The following is a 16929-nucleotide window of genomic DNA, read 5'->3' as shown; positions in this document are numbered from 1 at the left end:
CATCATTCACAGCGTGATTTGAAATCACCTGACGGAAGCGTTACCGTCAATTCTCATTCAAGCGATAATCGTACTGTCAGAAAAAATTGTTAAGTACTGACAGCTATCTTTGCTAGCTGAGAAGAAAAGATGACGTCAAAACGGGATGGGGAATCCGTTACTTTTGCAGTCGCGCGTACCAGTATTATGACTGATTTACACACTTTGAATATACGACACCACGGAGCATTACCAATGCTACAGCCGTTCACCTTGAAAGGTGATGTAAAAAAAACTGTACTGCTGTCGGAATATTACACCTAAAGCTGTTTCATCGAGCAGCGCTTAAAGCTAGCGTCATAGGTAAATGATTGGCGTTTATGAATCCTTTCTTTTTGTTTATTTGTGGTTATTTATGGGCAAATTTTTTATTGTACATGCGCACAAGGCCGACAGCAGTATGTAGGGTAGCAGGAAATATACGCAAGGAATATCGTAGGTATTTAAATGATGCACACTCTCTAAGACAAGCAGATGTTTGGACTAATTTTGTGACAGTGGCTCCTTCTTTCAGCCTTGCCTTCATTTCCGAAAATCCTGATACTTCCTAACAGAACACACTTCCTACGCCTACGCCCAATTATATGGAGCATAGTTTATTGTGGTGTGCGTGAATTCTCGATAATCACGCTAAATACCTGAAAAACACTTTCTACGGACGAGCCTAAACAATCGCCAGCACTCGCTGGGGCAAGTTCACTGACTACCGGCACTACTGGGCTTTTTTTATATATTTCTACAGCGAAAGTTATTAAGAATAATTTCTACATCTGCAGCTCCTAACTAAATAACTGGGAGCGAAGAAATTATTTTGCTCGGAATGTACCGCGCCGAATTTGATTATATTTCTGGCATTTAGGAGCAAAAGTATAAATCTAGGGTCTAGAGACAGCAGACCTTCCATGTAGGCCGCCAGTGTTTCAACAAAAATGCTTTGCTCCTCCAAAGTTGAATACTCAAGTGTAAATTTATTACCTGTGTAACTCAGCAACCAATAGCGATAGTACAATTCTGTAAACTGAAGCGAGCGAGGTTTTTAAAACAATTCATTATACTCTACGCAACTCTCAAATACACCACTTATTAGTGAGCTGAAATTTTTGCGAAACCGTCGTAAGCATTGTATCAATGCCACGTAAGCTGCAAACTTATAAACCAGATTTATCCGCTTTAGATGCTTTAACACAAACAATTTACAGAACTCTGACATCTTTTCTTGGTGCGAGAGCGGGAATCTGTCATATTCGTGCGTCAATAGTTTGAGCTCTTATGAAAAATATTTAGCTCTGGAGCTAAATAAGTTAAAAGGCTGATTTCTTTATTTTTTTGAGAACGCTGCAGTGCTTTTGATAATATTATTTTTTTTGTATTTGAAAGAAAAAAAGTTTGAATCTAGTGAGTGCCGGCAGTGGATTTTAAATTCATACCGTTATTTTTTTTTTACATGCACTGCAAGATTTGCAAAACTAAACAGAAAATTTAGGTACGAAGTTCACAACACTGTAGCTGAGCAACAAGAGAGGATATAACTATCCGGTACACTGCATCTAAGAATACATCTAAAGCGGACAAAATTGGTGTATTAACACCACTTTGTAATTGAACACTAATTTCCGAGTAGGATTTTGCAAAACCCTCATGAACGACGTCGCAACAACTCTACGTGAGCTTCACTATCTTGTATGTTTGTACACTTTAGATAATGTAACACATCTATTTTACAGAACTGCGATATCTGTTTTTGGTGCAGGGTTGCAAATTTGAAAATGTCCTGCTTCAATTTCTTTTTAATGTTACCAATTTTTGGAAATGTCCAAAAAAATTTTAGACAATAATTCAGTCTTCTACTTCCTGCAGCCATTCGACCTTATCTTTCGGTCTCCAATGCAACAATACTGTTACAAATCACTCCATCATTTGTCACAAAATAAAATTTCTGTGCGGTCGTTGTTAGGCTATGAAGTTCGCGTCCTTATCCTGTCGTAGTCAGGCCACCCCCTCATACTCGACTACACCCTTGCCATAGGTCGAACAAACAGGAAACTTTGCTTACCCCCCCCCCAATACATTACTAGCGCTAAGACACACTCCAAATACCAGCTATATTCGGGATTGTATAGCCCAGAATTTTTTTTCACAAGGCAGTGTTAGTGAGCGAATCTCTCTTTTGCTCAATCAAACAACAAATTACTTTTTAAAAACCTGCATGCGCATGGTAGGCTGGAGGATAACCTTTCAAAGGTGCACAGACGTGCAAGACCATGCACAGACCATCGCTGATAGAAGAGGGCACGATATTCAACAGTTTATCGTCACAGATGCTAACCACTGGGCCTTCTCGCAGCTTTCGCACTTATTAATCTACTCAAAGTTCCGGACAACACACAGGCTCCGAGAGTGGTGGTGCCACTGCATGTATTTCGGAGGCCACAACAGGCAGTAGTAGACTGTGACGGAAGAGCACAGTAACGGGGTTCGCATTGCAAATTCGTTTTCAACATCGGTCTGCGTTTTCAGAGCCTGCAGCTGTCGCAGCGACTTAAGCGCCAGAGGAGTCCCTGAAATCTGCAATTTCTTCAGCTTTTTTAATTATTATTTATTGCTTATCGCTTATTGCTCATTGCTTTACAGGACTCACTGGAATAAGGCCCCTCTTGCATTCGGGTCACCTCTGACCTCGCCTTGGCTTTCCTCGCCTCTGGCGCTGCTTCCAATCGTCTCGGCTTGGCGTCGTCGGAGCCACTCATCGTAATATCGTTGACGCCTTCGAGCGCCGTGAACGGCGCCTCGCCAGCGATAACTGTGGCTGCACGGAGGCCCTCGGTAAGGTCAAACAGAGTGTTTACTTACCTATACGTTTCATTCCCGTGATGCACGATTGTAATGAGACTATGGGCAGAAGGTGACATTGCACGCACGCGAATACAACCCCGAATAATAATAATAATAATAATTGGTGTTTTACGTGCCAAAACCACTTTCTGATTATGAGGCACGCCGTAGTGGAGGACTCCGGAAATTTTGACCACCTGGGTTTCTTTAACGTGCACCTAAATCTAAGCACACGGGTGTTTTCGCATTTCGCCCCCATCGAAATGCGGCCGCCGTGGCCGGGATTCGATCCCGCGACCTCGTGCTCAGCAGCCCAACACCATAGCCACTGAGCAACCACGGCGGGTAATACAACCCCGAGACCGTGCGAAACACAGTGCCGAGAACAGCGGCACTGTGAGAAAGCATATTACACGCCCCGGAATCCGCTCTAAAACAGATGAAAGCCAGTGTAACAGGTGAAAGGTGATAGCCCCTTGCCTCTGTACATTTGCTCAGTGACATTTTACGCAGCGGCAGTCCTCTTAGATCACCTACACGATAAACGTAAAACACATTTTTTCAAGCCCTGATCTTCCTTCATTGTAGTCGTTGTAATGTTGCCTTTCTTCATCAATAAACAGTATTTGAGATATGTGTTTTTCCATATTTCCGCTACAAGCTACAAGCGCGCGATGGGACTAATAACAATGAAAAAAATACTTTCATGCATTGCAGGCCTTCCTTTCTTCAATATCTACCTAGGACATTTAAAAACAGTTTACGTTCTAATGGGCTCCCATTTATATTACGTAGAACTAGGTGCCCCTTATTCCGCACAAACCTATTCAAGATTTCATAAGATTGAAAAATTTGTAGGTATAACACAAAAACCTGTTAGTTTCGACTGGTGATCAAAAATCATGATGCACCGAAGATAAAAATCTTTTTTAAAAAAAACTGCTAGCCATCAGCTCCAAAACAGGCCCATAAATTATTCCCCGAACGGATGGTAAATAGAGCGAGACGAGCACAAAACGTGTGGTATTTCGCCAAAAAACACCGTAGAAGCAGGGAAAATGTGTGCCCCTATCGACAATCATTCCCAAATTCTGCTAAGTTGCAGCGAATCGAAGAAAGCAAGCCGTCGTACCAACGGTGTACCTCCAGTTGCACAGAGAAAAGAAAGTGAACGGCGAAAACGTGGTACATTTCCAATGAGCATTACGGGGCCTGCAAGCCGAATCTAGCGCGATATCAGTGCCGCGATGAGCCTAGCTGATCTAATGGCGGAGCCCATGTTACAAGACGAAAAGAAATATTCACTCTGACGACTATGGCATGCGTACCATATATAGGAGCAATATGTATTCTCACCGTAGCTGTCCTTTCTATTTATGCGCCTAGCGCTTGTTATTCACTGTTATTTACTCTCTTTCTCTCTTTTTTTTCAAATTGCCTGTGGCAACTAATACTGTTCAGCCTCCACAGCACTAGCTACGAGAAGGCGCCCAATACTTTGGGCTGTAATCAACATAAACATGGGCCGACTAACTTTATAGTGGAAATAGCATTATTATATACTTTAGGTAACCGTTTCGATTACGAATTGAGAGAGGCTGGCTTGTCAGTCAGCCTCAGATCAGGGCTTGTACAATCAGGAGCGGACGCCTTCAGACCCTAGTAACAAATAAACAATCACAACTTTGGTATGCCTATATGCCACAGAGTAAGACATTTAGGAGGTGAAACTCCCGTCAGCGCGAGCGAGCGCGGGCGACCAGATAAGGTTACAATTGTTGTATGCGCCGACGGGGCCGTATACAGTGGCGACGCCATGCGGCGCGTCGTAGAAGCCGCAGCGGAAAAAAAAATGCAGCGCCCGGGCAGGCGGCTCCGGCGTGCTCTCAACTGCGGTAATTTCTTTCCAGGCCGCCAGGCGCCGCCAGCACGATAACGGCTCCGCGGGCTTGTGACCTTTTCTGGTCGCCGCAAACAGCGGAGTTTCCACGCCTAAATGTTTCTTGCTCCGTGCTATATGCAGACGGAATCGGCACACGTTCCGCATCTTCGGTTCAACGGACGCAAGCGCTCTTTGCTAGTCGATTTCTGCATGAAAGTCACTGGAAGATTGTAACAATCCATGTGTTACCGCATTGAAACCACCGCAAAAGAAGGCGCCTGTCAAACGTTCGCATTGGCAATTTGAACGCGTACTGGTGTACTTTCTAATATTCGTTGCTTACGTAAATGCAGCTGTGGAACCTGTAAACTCTGGAAAGCGTACTCGCAAGCCTTCATTACATAAATGTGGCAACTGCTTTGTCTACAGCCAGTTTCGGCGTCGTTTCTGCCATGTCGTGATGTCATGACGCACGCCGTGATCACGTGATGGAAGGCCACTGCAACGTCTTGACACTATCCCCGGCTCGCTCGCGATTGTCCGCTCTGCTGAAACGTCGGTCCTCCCAATGAGTAGCAGCATCGGAGGTGACCGAACGAGCCGCAGTTGAGGGTCAAAGTGACTCAATGTGTCGTGGGCACGTGATGTCACGACACAGTGGCCTCCTGGGAAACGAAATCGATACTAGCTCTTTAAAAAGCTATTATAATAGATTGTTTGGAGTGCTCTGAGCCTTGTAGGTATTTTTATTCTCGGCTTTAGAGGTCTGTAGGCCTTCATTTACCGCAAAACAATGCCTCCAATGTCGACCCTCCTACGGGAGAACGCGTTAGCCCGGAGTCTCCACTCTTAGATACAGGGAAGCGGAGAAATCTTTATATTCGGCACCCACTTCACTGATTTTCGTGAGATTCGCTGCAATTAAAAGGCAAAGTTCAATTCTGGCCGCTGAAGAAGTATATTTTCAATTTGTGCCATATATATTTAGAAAATTTAGGGAATAGGAAATGCGTCGCCGGAGGAAAGCTCCGTGGTTGCCAAGAGGCGCCTTGATGCTGCGAATATCGGCACGATTACTTGAAGATAACGGGCGTCAGGTCAGTGAACTCGCCACCTCAGTTGCTTGCGTCCAACTGGAGTTCTCGGCCCCGACTACAGCGTCACGGACTTAGAAACCTTTCGGTGTCTCTTAGACGGTGCATGGAAAAGTGTGTCACTCACCTGAGGTCGTCATGTAGTACACGACGCCAACAATAAAGAGGGCCACGAGAATAGCCGCCACGACTATGACCTCATCGGGGTGCCTGTAATGTTGAAGTTACTTCAGAGGTTGAATTCAATTTGTAAGGAATGTACAAAACTGATAAATTAGAGGAGGAAGCTGTTTGGCCAACACGAAATGTGAATCGCTGCACTCCTCCATGTAAACTGAGCAGTGGAATCGGCTTCCGCGTGATATAATTAAAGGGACATTTAAGGTTAATATTGAGTCAATGTCAACTGTTGAAATACCATCCCAGAAACCTCGAAACGCTTGTTTCGTGCGAAGAATAGACTTATTTTAAGAGAAAATGCATTCTAAAGCGTCCGCGTACCTCTAGCGCAGTTCAAATCACCCGCCCTCCGATCGAGGAGTGGTGACGTCATGGTCTCATAGTGACCTTGCACGGTCGGGGAGTAAAACGGCTCCCGCAGACGGCGCTACGGCTTTTCTGCACAAAACGCGAACGCGCGGCCAGAAACAGAGCCAAGACAGAGCCGACAGCAGCGAGAAAGCGGAACTATGGTGGCTAGCGGAAGCGAAAGCGCACGACGATAAGCTGGTTCTTTATTTTATGACGCCAACTTCGACGCTCGTTGCAATGGACGACCCTGACAACGACACATTGGCTCGTGATGCTAGGCTCGAGTTCAGCGATTTAAGCACTGATGAACGTGACCTGCTGCTGAGGGCTCGCACTGCCGGCGTCGTTGCGTACTACTACGACGGCGGCCTGCTTTGAAAGGCACTCCACGCGACTTCAGTAAGTCGGCGTTCAACTAGTAATCCTCTGGACAAAAGTGCAGCGAGAACACTGCGTGATTTTTCGGCTCTTTGCCAGCGCGCTGTGGCAGAGGTACGGCACTTAACCACTTCGAACGGAGAGGTTCACTCGTTGGCACACAGTGATAAGTAACGTTGGATTCGCCGTTGTAACTGCCCTTGGCCAAGTTCCGCGGACCGTTCGCGCATCCCACGGCATCACATGAACGTGGCAATCTCGCTGCTTGTTCCAAATGCAAGTTTCGTGAGCCAGCAGGACCACCGCAGCACGACGCGATAAAGAAACAACTGAAACTCCGAAGCGCGCGCGGCGCAACGTCGAGCGCGCAGAGTCGAGCGAAAATGAAACCTTTCGACCACCCATACTATTCAAGGGTAACGTAAAAATGTTATTGTTTCTTAGAATCGAAGTAGACAAGTAGCATTTCCTTCCGTCTTATAATCTAATGAAATTACCTTTTTAATACGAGTAGTTGAGTACTGGTGACAAATTATGATAAAGGAGTGCCCTCGTCATCGGGCTAGTACCGGAATGTCGCTGGGGGGTCTCAAATCGTGTCATGCATTTACCTCAATTTCTTGTTTACTAAAGCTCTGTTCGCGATTATATTGACGCCTTAGACGTTCTAGAGCATTGCTTTATCACTTTAACTTGACTTTATGGTAACCTTTAGTGTCCCTTTAAAGTGGATTCTCTGGAGCGATCTGGAAAATGTGTACTGACGCATTGTTCTGCAACTGAGTCTCAACGCTAGTATTGTGCTCTAGGTTTTTTTTTTCCTCTTACATTTTCCTTTTTTTTTTCTCCGTACCTATAAAGGTTTGATTAGAGTTTCCCTCTCCTTCCTTTTTGTTATTTTGCGCAGTGGCCATGTGTTTTCATTTCTCATGGTTGTTAACTGAGACACGTATCTACTGATAGAAAGTTTCGAGTGTCTATTTCCTTGTTTATGAGTCCTCCGTTAAATTGACGCCCTACCCATTGCTGCTAGGTTTATTTTTGTTTGTAGCTAATTATCGAAACTACGGTTATACATCTTATTCCACTCTGTAAAGGCCTCAATCTCGCAATATAACTAAATGAATAACCTATATATGGCATTCCCGTCTTAGATTAGGGAATTAGCGGCAAAACACAAAGGTTCTGTTCTTTTTATTTTTTGGAGAAGCCTGCTTTTATGCATGCGTTGTTACACATACACAAATAGATTTATTTTGTTAAAAGAATCCACCGGGCAATGGCAGTAAGGGACATGTATCTAGCGTTCTATTTCGCAACGGCGTCCGGGACGGAAAACGCATCTTCTCTGCGGGGAACTAAAAGAATTACTCGCTTCGGCATATTTTAAACGTACAATTACAAGGGGCGGAAAAAGCTATGCGGTGAAACAGATGTCAAGTACCCACGGAAATGTGTCTTCAAGGTATCCGACGCGAGGCTAGGCTTTTACATTGAAACTTTCGGCGGGTAAGGCAGCCATTTTTTCTGAGCAATACTGTAAGACAGCTGCGTTCAGGGTAATCCAAATTCTCTTGCAAAATTTCTTGCTTGTGAGTATAAGGTAGATTGAATATATGACTGAGATCGTTTTTAGTGAATCATGTGGATATTGATTCGACGGGCGTCTTGTTCCGTGCTCATACTCAGCGGAGCATGGCTTTTCAGCGTCTAGCCCAGCCACGGCTTTCGTTTTTCTTCATGCGAGAAAAGACCGTGTTTCCGAAGCACTCTGCGTGCAGCCAAACTTCATTTGCACTTCCAAAATAGCCTCCACGTAAACCGCAAAAAAAGTCGCAATGTCAAGCACGCTGTCATGCTCGCACAGGCAAACGCGAACATATCTCAGTCGATGACTGCGGTCGCTTGCTGTCACAACACTGACGTGATGAAGGGCAGCTGCAGCGGCGAGCGAATTGCCCTTCATAGTGTCTGTCCCTTCAACGAGAATTAGGAGCGCGAGCAGACAGCGCGCACGAAGCCTGCACCAATCTCTGGTCGCCTGCTTTTCGTCCACTGCAGATTACCTCCAAGATAGGTTGCGCGAGACCGCACTCAGCTACGCCATGCACAGCCGCGGCCGGACTAGAAGAGGAGAGTCGCGCTAACCTGCACCCCCCCCCCTACCCCATCCTAGCGCGCGGACATCTATCCGTTGCCTTCCTTGCGACGAAAGACGGAGGGCATCATCTGGACGTTTAAGGAATGTGGTATGGCGCTTAGGCAATGTGTTGCTGCGTCAGTACATGCAAATAAGGAAATTTTTCTGACCCTTCATTTACATTGGTTTTGGGAAGTGGTAAACTGTTTTGACACTCTCCCGTTCTCTAAAGGAAGTCTGGTACCCACGTTCATTACAATTCGAATAAGAATCCGTGTCAATCTCGGTACATCGTTGTTGCCCAAATGTGTCTTGCGTGTAGAGCCAAGTTGTGATGGTCTTTTTATGTGAAAGTGGCTTCAAGCAGGACAGTTAGCTGTTCTAGCACAAGTGACGCACGTGTCTGGAAACTCGGTTGTCAGTTAGCGACACCGAACACAGAAGTGAAATCGTCCTTTCAGAAATATTTTTTAGAGTAGTTCTCAGCCGGCGCTAAGGAATGTCGCATACTTGTCTAATGTAGTGAGTAACGATGGCGTTAGAACGACTTGTGCCTTCTTGTGCAGAACTTCGCTAGCATTGGCTGATGTGCATTTTCATTATCCGGCAGCAGCACTACAGCGTCGTACTTTACTTCCATTCCTAGCTTCAGCAAACTTATTCTGATCTCACTACAATCCCATTGCCATACTTGGCGAGCTCATGCTTTGATGCCATGAACCATTGCTTCAACTGGAGTACATTGTCCTCATTATTTAAGTATTTCAAAGACAGCTTAGAAATAACTTCAAACCATAAAATTTGCACTCTACTTGCATACCACATCTCTTTTTTACAGAAAACATGTTGACAAACTGAACAACCGCACCTTGCGAAAATCTAGGGAAATCTAGAAAATTTTACGCCAAGTTAGGGGATAACTGGTTTCACAGTCTGTCGGCACTGTTTCAAGCAAATGTCTCTACAGCGAGGCCTCTCTTTCTGAGTTTGTTCTCAGCTGTACAAAGTCTCAGCCGAAAATATCCTGTCACGTTGACGTAAAGTGGTGCAATATGACTTCCTAAAGACTGCTTTCATAATGTTACCCCCATAACAACATGGTAGACAGAAAAAGGGTCTACTTACGATCCACTCCTCGCTGCAGCATAATTTGAACAAACCAAAACTGCCATTTAATAGTAAAATGTTAACTTGGACGAGCTGTTTCATACTTGCATAAAAACGGCAGCGCAACCGAGACAAGGAAAAGAAGAAACAACAATGCTACGTAACAAGAGCTGACTAATAACTTGTTTTATTTGCAGTAAGACCGGCCTTTTATATGGATGAAAGTTTGCCATATCACACCACGAGTTAACAGACAAAGTTGATCACACCTGTTCGAAATATAGCCGGACGCCGTCCTTGCACTGACGTATCGCGCTAAACCACCCAGTCCTACAACAACACCAAAAATAAACACGCTCATTTTACTATTACCTTTCGAGAAATACACTGCTTTGCTGAGTCACTGTGAAGTAAAACAAACAACCAAAGATCAAAAGCGCAGCGCGCAAAAGAAAACTATACATTCGTCATTTAACTTGAGCTCGCGTCTAAGACGAGAAGATTACCAGCAGAAACACGCAAACCGTCACACGAGGGTGAATCAGTTAAAACCTAAATGAAACCATCGAGAAAAGCAGTCTCAGCGACACGCAGTATTTACTGGATATATTTCGAACATGTGAGGACCATCTTTGTCGGTTAACTGGTGATGGGATATGGCGAACTTCTGCGATTATAAAAGTCAGGTCTTTGTGCGAATAAGCCCAATTGTTGGTCAGCGCTTGTGATGTAGCCTTGTGCTTCTTCTCGTCCTTGTCTCAGTCGCTTTGCGTTTTTATCCATCTCATACAGAACGCTCAGGCAACGCGTTGAAGTAGGTGAAGGCTAAAAGATGCCATATGTACTACCTGCAGGTACTTGCTCCACTTCTAGCATACTCATGTCTGCAAAGAATCCGTCTTTTACAATGCACGCCGAAGTTTCTGTAGATCTCTTATCATCATCACAAAATCAGCTCGCAAAGGCGCTTTCTGAATGTGATCAGAAAGTTGTATGATCAGAAAGCTAAGGTTTAGAGTAAACGTTATTTTAATAGCACTTGTTCCAAAGCTTACACTTACTCTTCAGGCTCATAACGTGTACTTTAGCGCATAACACATGTTGTATTTTGAGCTTCCATATTGAAGTTTAGCTTGTCACCGCAGGGGTCCGCATGCTTTTCATCAGAAGATTAGTTTCAGCCTTGGCATCTTCCTCTTGATGCGCGATAACAGCACCGTAAGCACAACTGAAATTTGTCTCTGGACGCCTACAGTAGCGTCCAGGGATTTCCATGTAGCTACTGTCCTGCGTCAGTCGAATCCATATTACACCTGCTAATTTCCTTATCTCTACATTCATCTGGCTTATTTGCCACGATATCAAAAGTAAGGGCGGCGATAAGGACTACACTATGTCTGACAAGCAATGAAAAATGATAGATGTAATCTTCAGAACCGGGAACGTGCCGCTTTGAATTGGAAAAGAAAACTTTGTTGTTGATATTTCATACATATAGATGAATATGAGGTAGTGCAACTTGCCAGGTCATGTTATGCGTGAAGCAAAATAGCTGGCGATGCTAACGGAATGGGTTTCTGGGGAAGAAAAACATAGATGCGAGATCATAAGGAAATCTGCAGGCGTAGGACAAAGTCGGTTGACGCAAAGTAGTAGTTATCCAAGACAAGTTGAGAGAAACCTTTTTTTCTGCAGTCGACAGAGACTAGGCTAAACATGCCAGTGGTTATCTGTAGTACTCGCTCGGAGTTGCAGTTGCCCTCTCCCCCACCCCCACCCCATCTCCGCCCGTCTCTCTGAAGAGATCATTCTTAAACAACACAAGTGACAGCCGACGACCATTGCGTATGCAACGATAACTAAAGCTTAAGGCAAGCACATAATTATGCGGGGAAAAAGAACACTGTAGGGTGAATTAGTGAAGCGTAAGATTTTTCAGTCTGTCAAGAAGTGTGTTATACTAGACAAACCTTAAAAGCTCACATTTTGCTTCTAATTCCTATCCTTCGTTCAATGTGGCGGTCGTGGTCGACGATTTCCGCCGATATTTGTCGTGGAAAATTTGTGACAAACACTTTTCTCCAGAAAGGTCGGTATGGTCCTGCGTACAGAGCATGAGTTGTCTGAAATTTTGTGCTTTCTGTGGGCAGTCCGTTGCCGTCGGTGTAATGCCCACGGTTAAAGGCCATCTATAGGAGCTTTACATTTGGATGCGTGTCCCCTATTCGATTTCATTTTGGTTCGACACGCTCCTAATACAGCCCCTTTATCAAGGTATCCTTGCCTTCTCTTTGCGTCTGAGCACGAAGTCGCGGGATCGAATCCCGGCCACGGCGGCCGCATTTCGATGGGGGCGAAATGCGAAAACACCTGTGTACTTAGATTTAGGTGCACGTTAAAGAACCCCATGTGGTCGAAATTTCCGGAGTCCTCCACTACGGCGTGCCTCATAATCAGAAAGTGGTTTTGGCACGTAAAACCCCATAATTTTTTTTTCTCTTTGCGTCGTAGCCCGAGACGACCACATTTTCTTGGTTTTTTTATTTTTTGCTAAAGCACTTTTGCGTATACATGCATTGAGGGTGCTAGTTTCTGTCACATGGGGCTGTAGACTCTGGAAAGTGTCTTCTGAATAGGAAGCGTTAGCTCTCGGACAACTTCTACATCCTTATTCAAATACAAGTGAAAACCAGTAATCGTGTCAAGAGACAACCGCCGAAGCAAGTTTAATGAAATACGTTGCATTAAAGGGACCGACAACCAATTTTCATGGCAGTCATTTTGCTTCTTCTTTTTTTGCTATCGAAAGTTTACCGGTCAGACTGTCTAATCGTGAAGTGCTAACGCGGAAAACGCCGTGGAACATTTCTAACAGAATTTTTAAATCTGCAGTGACGATGTTGTCGTTCACTGAAAGCATGCTGAAAACGGTGATAGGCGAGCGCGATGGCGATTACACGCGGCATTAATGGGAGGCAGACAAGTGCGGCCGTAGCTGTGAGAAAGTGTTATTTTGTTTATCAAGTCGACGTTCCTGCGATTCACGTCTTCCGAAGTGTTAAAGTATTTCTGCAATAATAGTTACGTGTTTTCATGGTTTCCTGTCCAACTTCTTTTAGTATTTAACCAGTCAAAACGAAACCAATTGGATCGAAAACGAAACTATGCTTTTACACGTGATATAAAGTTCAGCGTGTTTCGTACTTATGCTTGCGCTTTTGATTTCCGAGGCATAGAATAAAGCGGGAGCGTCTCATAATATACCAACTGCAATATTAAGCATTAATTATGCTGCACTCAATAATGGTCGACTTACGTACAGTAATCTCATAAAATAGACTCGCAGTACCAAGATTTCACAGCCAGGCCTTACCACGTACTGTTTTTTTAGACTTTCTTTGCCAATTGTAATTCCTACTTAAATCTCTAACCGCGTGCTGGATCTTGTCACTATAAATCATGTCCGTTTAATTTCCATCAACGTCTCCCAACACGTTCTGACCAGTTGTCAGTCCCTTTAAGGTATGGAAGTTGAGCTGTACAACTTAAAAAATAGTTTTTACATATATTGCTGAAAATTGGTATAAGAAATCAAAACGGATAAATTACAAATCCTGAACTCTGCACAACAACCTAATATCGCAGTTGTATAAACTGGATCTTTGAAAGCCTATAAGGTGTATAAAAAGATGTACAAGTTTACAACTTGAAATACTTAGTGGAGATGGTTACACCAAGACTAAGCGTTTAGCCAGCAGGAAAGTGCCAGAAGCCCGATACTGCACTCTTTCTCAGTGACTTCGTTTAGGCCGTGCTAATTTGCGATCAATGTCAACATCATCGTACAGCGAAAAAATGACACCAGAAACTCGTTTTCTAAAGAAATTGAAATTATTTTTTCTTTTTCAACTGGCTTGACGGCACTTCTCCTCAATGAAAAGGAGTCTGACAATTCTGCTGACAATTCTGACAATACACAACCTTCACAGATGTCCTGGTAACAGATTAAAAATATATTTCAGAGCTATTTACAATATGTCTTTTTTGTTGACTTGTCCCAGAAGATAACGTTTACGGTAGTGTGATATCGATTTATGGCCGAGTTACAGAGCTCTACGTGTGATACCTCAATTTTCTTAATTTTCTTTATTTACAGAAATTTTACTATAAAGAACGCTCCCCTAGATATAAAAACGTAGCCGGTATTGTCGCTAGAGCTTAGTTTTGTTTGTAAATGCGGTTAAGCTAATCAAATTTAATGCAGTACATGGCGAGGAAGATAATTTATCTGTTTCTACGTGTTTAATAGCAGCCGCTGAACTATGTCTTCCTCTTATAAAATCATTGGACGAACGGCTGACAAAGTAATAAGGTAGTGAAACGTCGAAAATCAAAGCATTGGCCAGGCATTGATCGCTAAGTTTGACTGTTAACGACACCCATTAATGTTGTAACACTTACCTGACCGCCCAAAGCCATCACTTGAACGGACTGCGCCTCCTGCACAGCAGGAAAGCTCAGTGATAGTTATTACCGAGGCTTCTTGCGAAGGGCCTCCTTCGTTTATGATCACCTGTTGACCTAAGGCCATTGCTGTGCCACCTGGCCAAAATCTAAGTTTACTAAACTCATTACGAAAACCCATACCAAACCAAACGCTTACGTAGACATTGCCAAAAGAAAGGTAGTTTGCATACCTTGCACAGTGCTTTTTTTTTCATTCTAGTGAAGCCTACTGTTGCCCATTCTGATCTGATAATAAAACCATACACTCTAAGAACAGTTTACACCCTTTGGAGTGCCCCTTCTGCCACACAACAATAAACGTCATCTGCCTTGATGCGTTTCCTTTCTTTAACGCTGCGAGCCCGGTACTTTCCAGTAACGAATGGCAGGCGCGTTATCAGCATAATAGCATTTCCTGATAACCCATATATCCCCCCCATATATATATATATATATATATGGGGGGGGGGGTAGCGGCCTGCATCAATCCCAGACTGAACCCTTACATCCGAAATCAAGTTCTTCACACCATACACAACGATTGTGGTTACAAGAAAGAATTGTTCCTATTAGAATTGCTCGGTTCGCATTTCAGACTGCACCGATGCTACGCATAGGCCAATTTCAAAAGAAGCACGTTATCGGTGTTCAAACATGGATTTCTGCAATTTTTTATGTCGGAACTTAACCCGTCCTGGTTACTCAGTGGTTGTGGCCTTGTGTCTTTAAGCACAAGGACACGGGTTCGATTCCCACTCGTGGTGGCCACAATCACATGCGGTCGAAACGCAAACAAAAAGACGCGTTCGTGTACCGTTAAAGATGTCGCCGGTTAAAAAACCAATGAGGCTGAAATTCGGAGCACTCCGCTATGCAGCGTCCCTCATTATCCACTCTGGAATTGCGGGCCGTTACATTGCACATATAAATGTTATGTTCGGACTTCACTCACTGTACAGTTTACTGCAGCGTTGTGATGTTGATAAATCTGTTCCACGAAACGTTCCCTTTTCTTTTTATTCATTTGAACCGAAGAACAAGAAAAAACGTCCTTGTTTAAACACAAATCTGGCATGCCTTTTTTAAATGATTTATAATGACGCACCACATATCTCAATTAGAGTTCTTAGGAATAGAACAGGTTTGCTGAAATGTCCATGCGACAATCCTGCCCTCACTACAGGCGCCTGACAGAATCCTTACTCAAGAGACATTACGTGTAATGTACAGAAGCAAGGTTGAAAGCATTCGTTCACCCTCTGGAAAAAGTTAATGGATTAGTATGACGTGAAAAAGAAAGGAAACTCACGCATAATGCCGGAGAGGACGGCAAAACCAGCTCGGTGGATAGGATACGATAGGATATGCTTCTGCGATGGACAGCTTCTTCTTCTTCTTCGTCTCGTCTCGTCTTGGAGGCGCTGGCGCATACCCACCATGGGAGTTGGCCAAGAAGCAGGCGGTTTCCAGTATGTTGAGAATTAAAACAGAACTGAATTTGAATAGTAGAGCGTGGAAGTGAAGTGATGTGATCTAGAAGCCTATATATATATATATATATACATATATATATATATATATATATATATATATATATATATATATATATATATATATATATATATATATATATATATATATAGATAGATAGTTAGGAATATTGAGGTAACATAATTTAACATACAGAAATGAAATAATAGACATCATTGATACTTTCCGAAATTCAACAAGGTACTCTTTTTGTTTCTCTAATGAAATTGTAAACTGCGAGAAAAGCATTCCTGTGGCTTGATCCCAGTGAAGTCGCCCCAAAACAAAGAATGGTTGGCTAGGTAAGTGATAGCTCAAGTTCTCTAAATGAGTTTTCTACGCGTTTTCTTTCTTTGTGTACTGCTTTCATATATACCCGCCGTGGTTGCTCAGTGCCTATGGTGTTGGGCTGCTGAGCACGAGGTAGCGGAATCGAATCCCGGCCACGGCGGCCGCATTTCGATGGTGGCGAGATGCGAAAACACCCGTGTACTTAGATTTGGGTGCACGTTAAAGAACCCCAGGTGGTAGAAATTTCCGGAGTCTTCCACTACGGCGTGCCTCATAATCAGAAAGTGGTTTAGGCAAGTAAATTCCCATAATTATTTTTTTGCTTTCATATGTAAATTTCAATTGGCGACGGTTTCTCTTGCGGGACCATTGATTTCTGTACTTACAAGAGAATTTATCACTGCAGCCATGTTTCGGATGTATATTCTATTTGAAGGCAAAATCTGATCTGTCATTCTTATCAGAATATCAACCCTTACTCTACCTTCCGCGTAGAAAAATTCCGTAAAGCTCGATCCGCTGAGGTGACGCTCTAGAGGCTGCGCTGTCGTGGTTCCGCGAATATTTTTATATGCACACTTCCAGGGCCGCCAACTGTA

General features: G+C 43.7%; 1 protein-coding gene across 1 annotated transcript in view; it reads right to left on the bottom strand.

Annotated features, from left to right (window-relative positions):
• Positions 1-15891, bottom strand: part of LOC142560630 (uncharacterized) — a 42868-nt gene extending 26977 nt beyond the window's left edge. Inside the window, exons 1-2 of the mRNA XM_075672855.1 lie at positions 15819-15891; positions 5975-6057 (exon numbers count right to left, since the gene is read on the bottom strand). Of these exons, the coding sequence (XP_075528970.1) occupies positions 5975-5987 (13 nt within the window). The 5' untranslated portion in view covers positions 5988-6057; positions 15819-15891. The remainder of the gene's footprint in view (positions 1-5974; positions 6058-15818) is intronic.
• Between the last annotated feature and the right edge of the window lie 1038 nt (positions 15892-16929).

The sequence above is a fragment of the Dermacentor variabilis genome, chromosome 10 (genome assembly GCF_050947875.1).
Source record: "Dermacentor variabilis isolate Ectoservices chromosome 10, ASM5094787v1, whole genome shotgun sequence".
NCBI classification, from domain to species: domain Eukaryota; kingdom Metazoa; phylum Arthropoda; class Arachnida; order Ixodida; family Ixodidae; genus Dermacentor; species Dermacentor variabilis.
The sequence above is the reverse complement of the archived record's forward strand: the minus strand, read 5'-3'. Positions and strand labels throughout refer to the sequence as shown.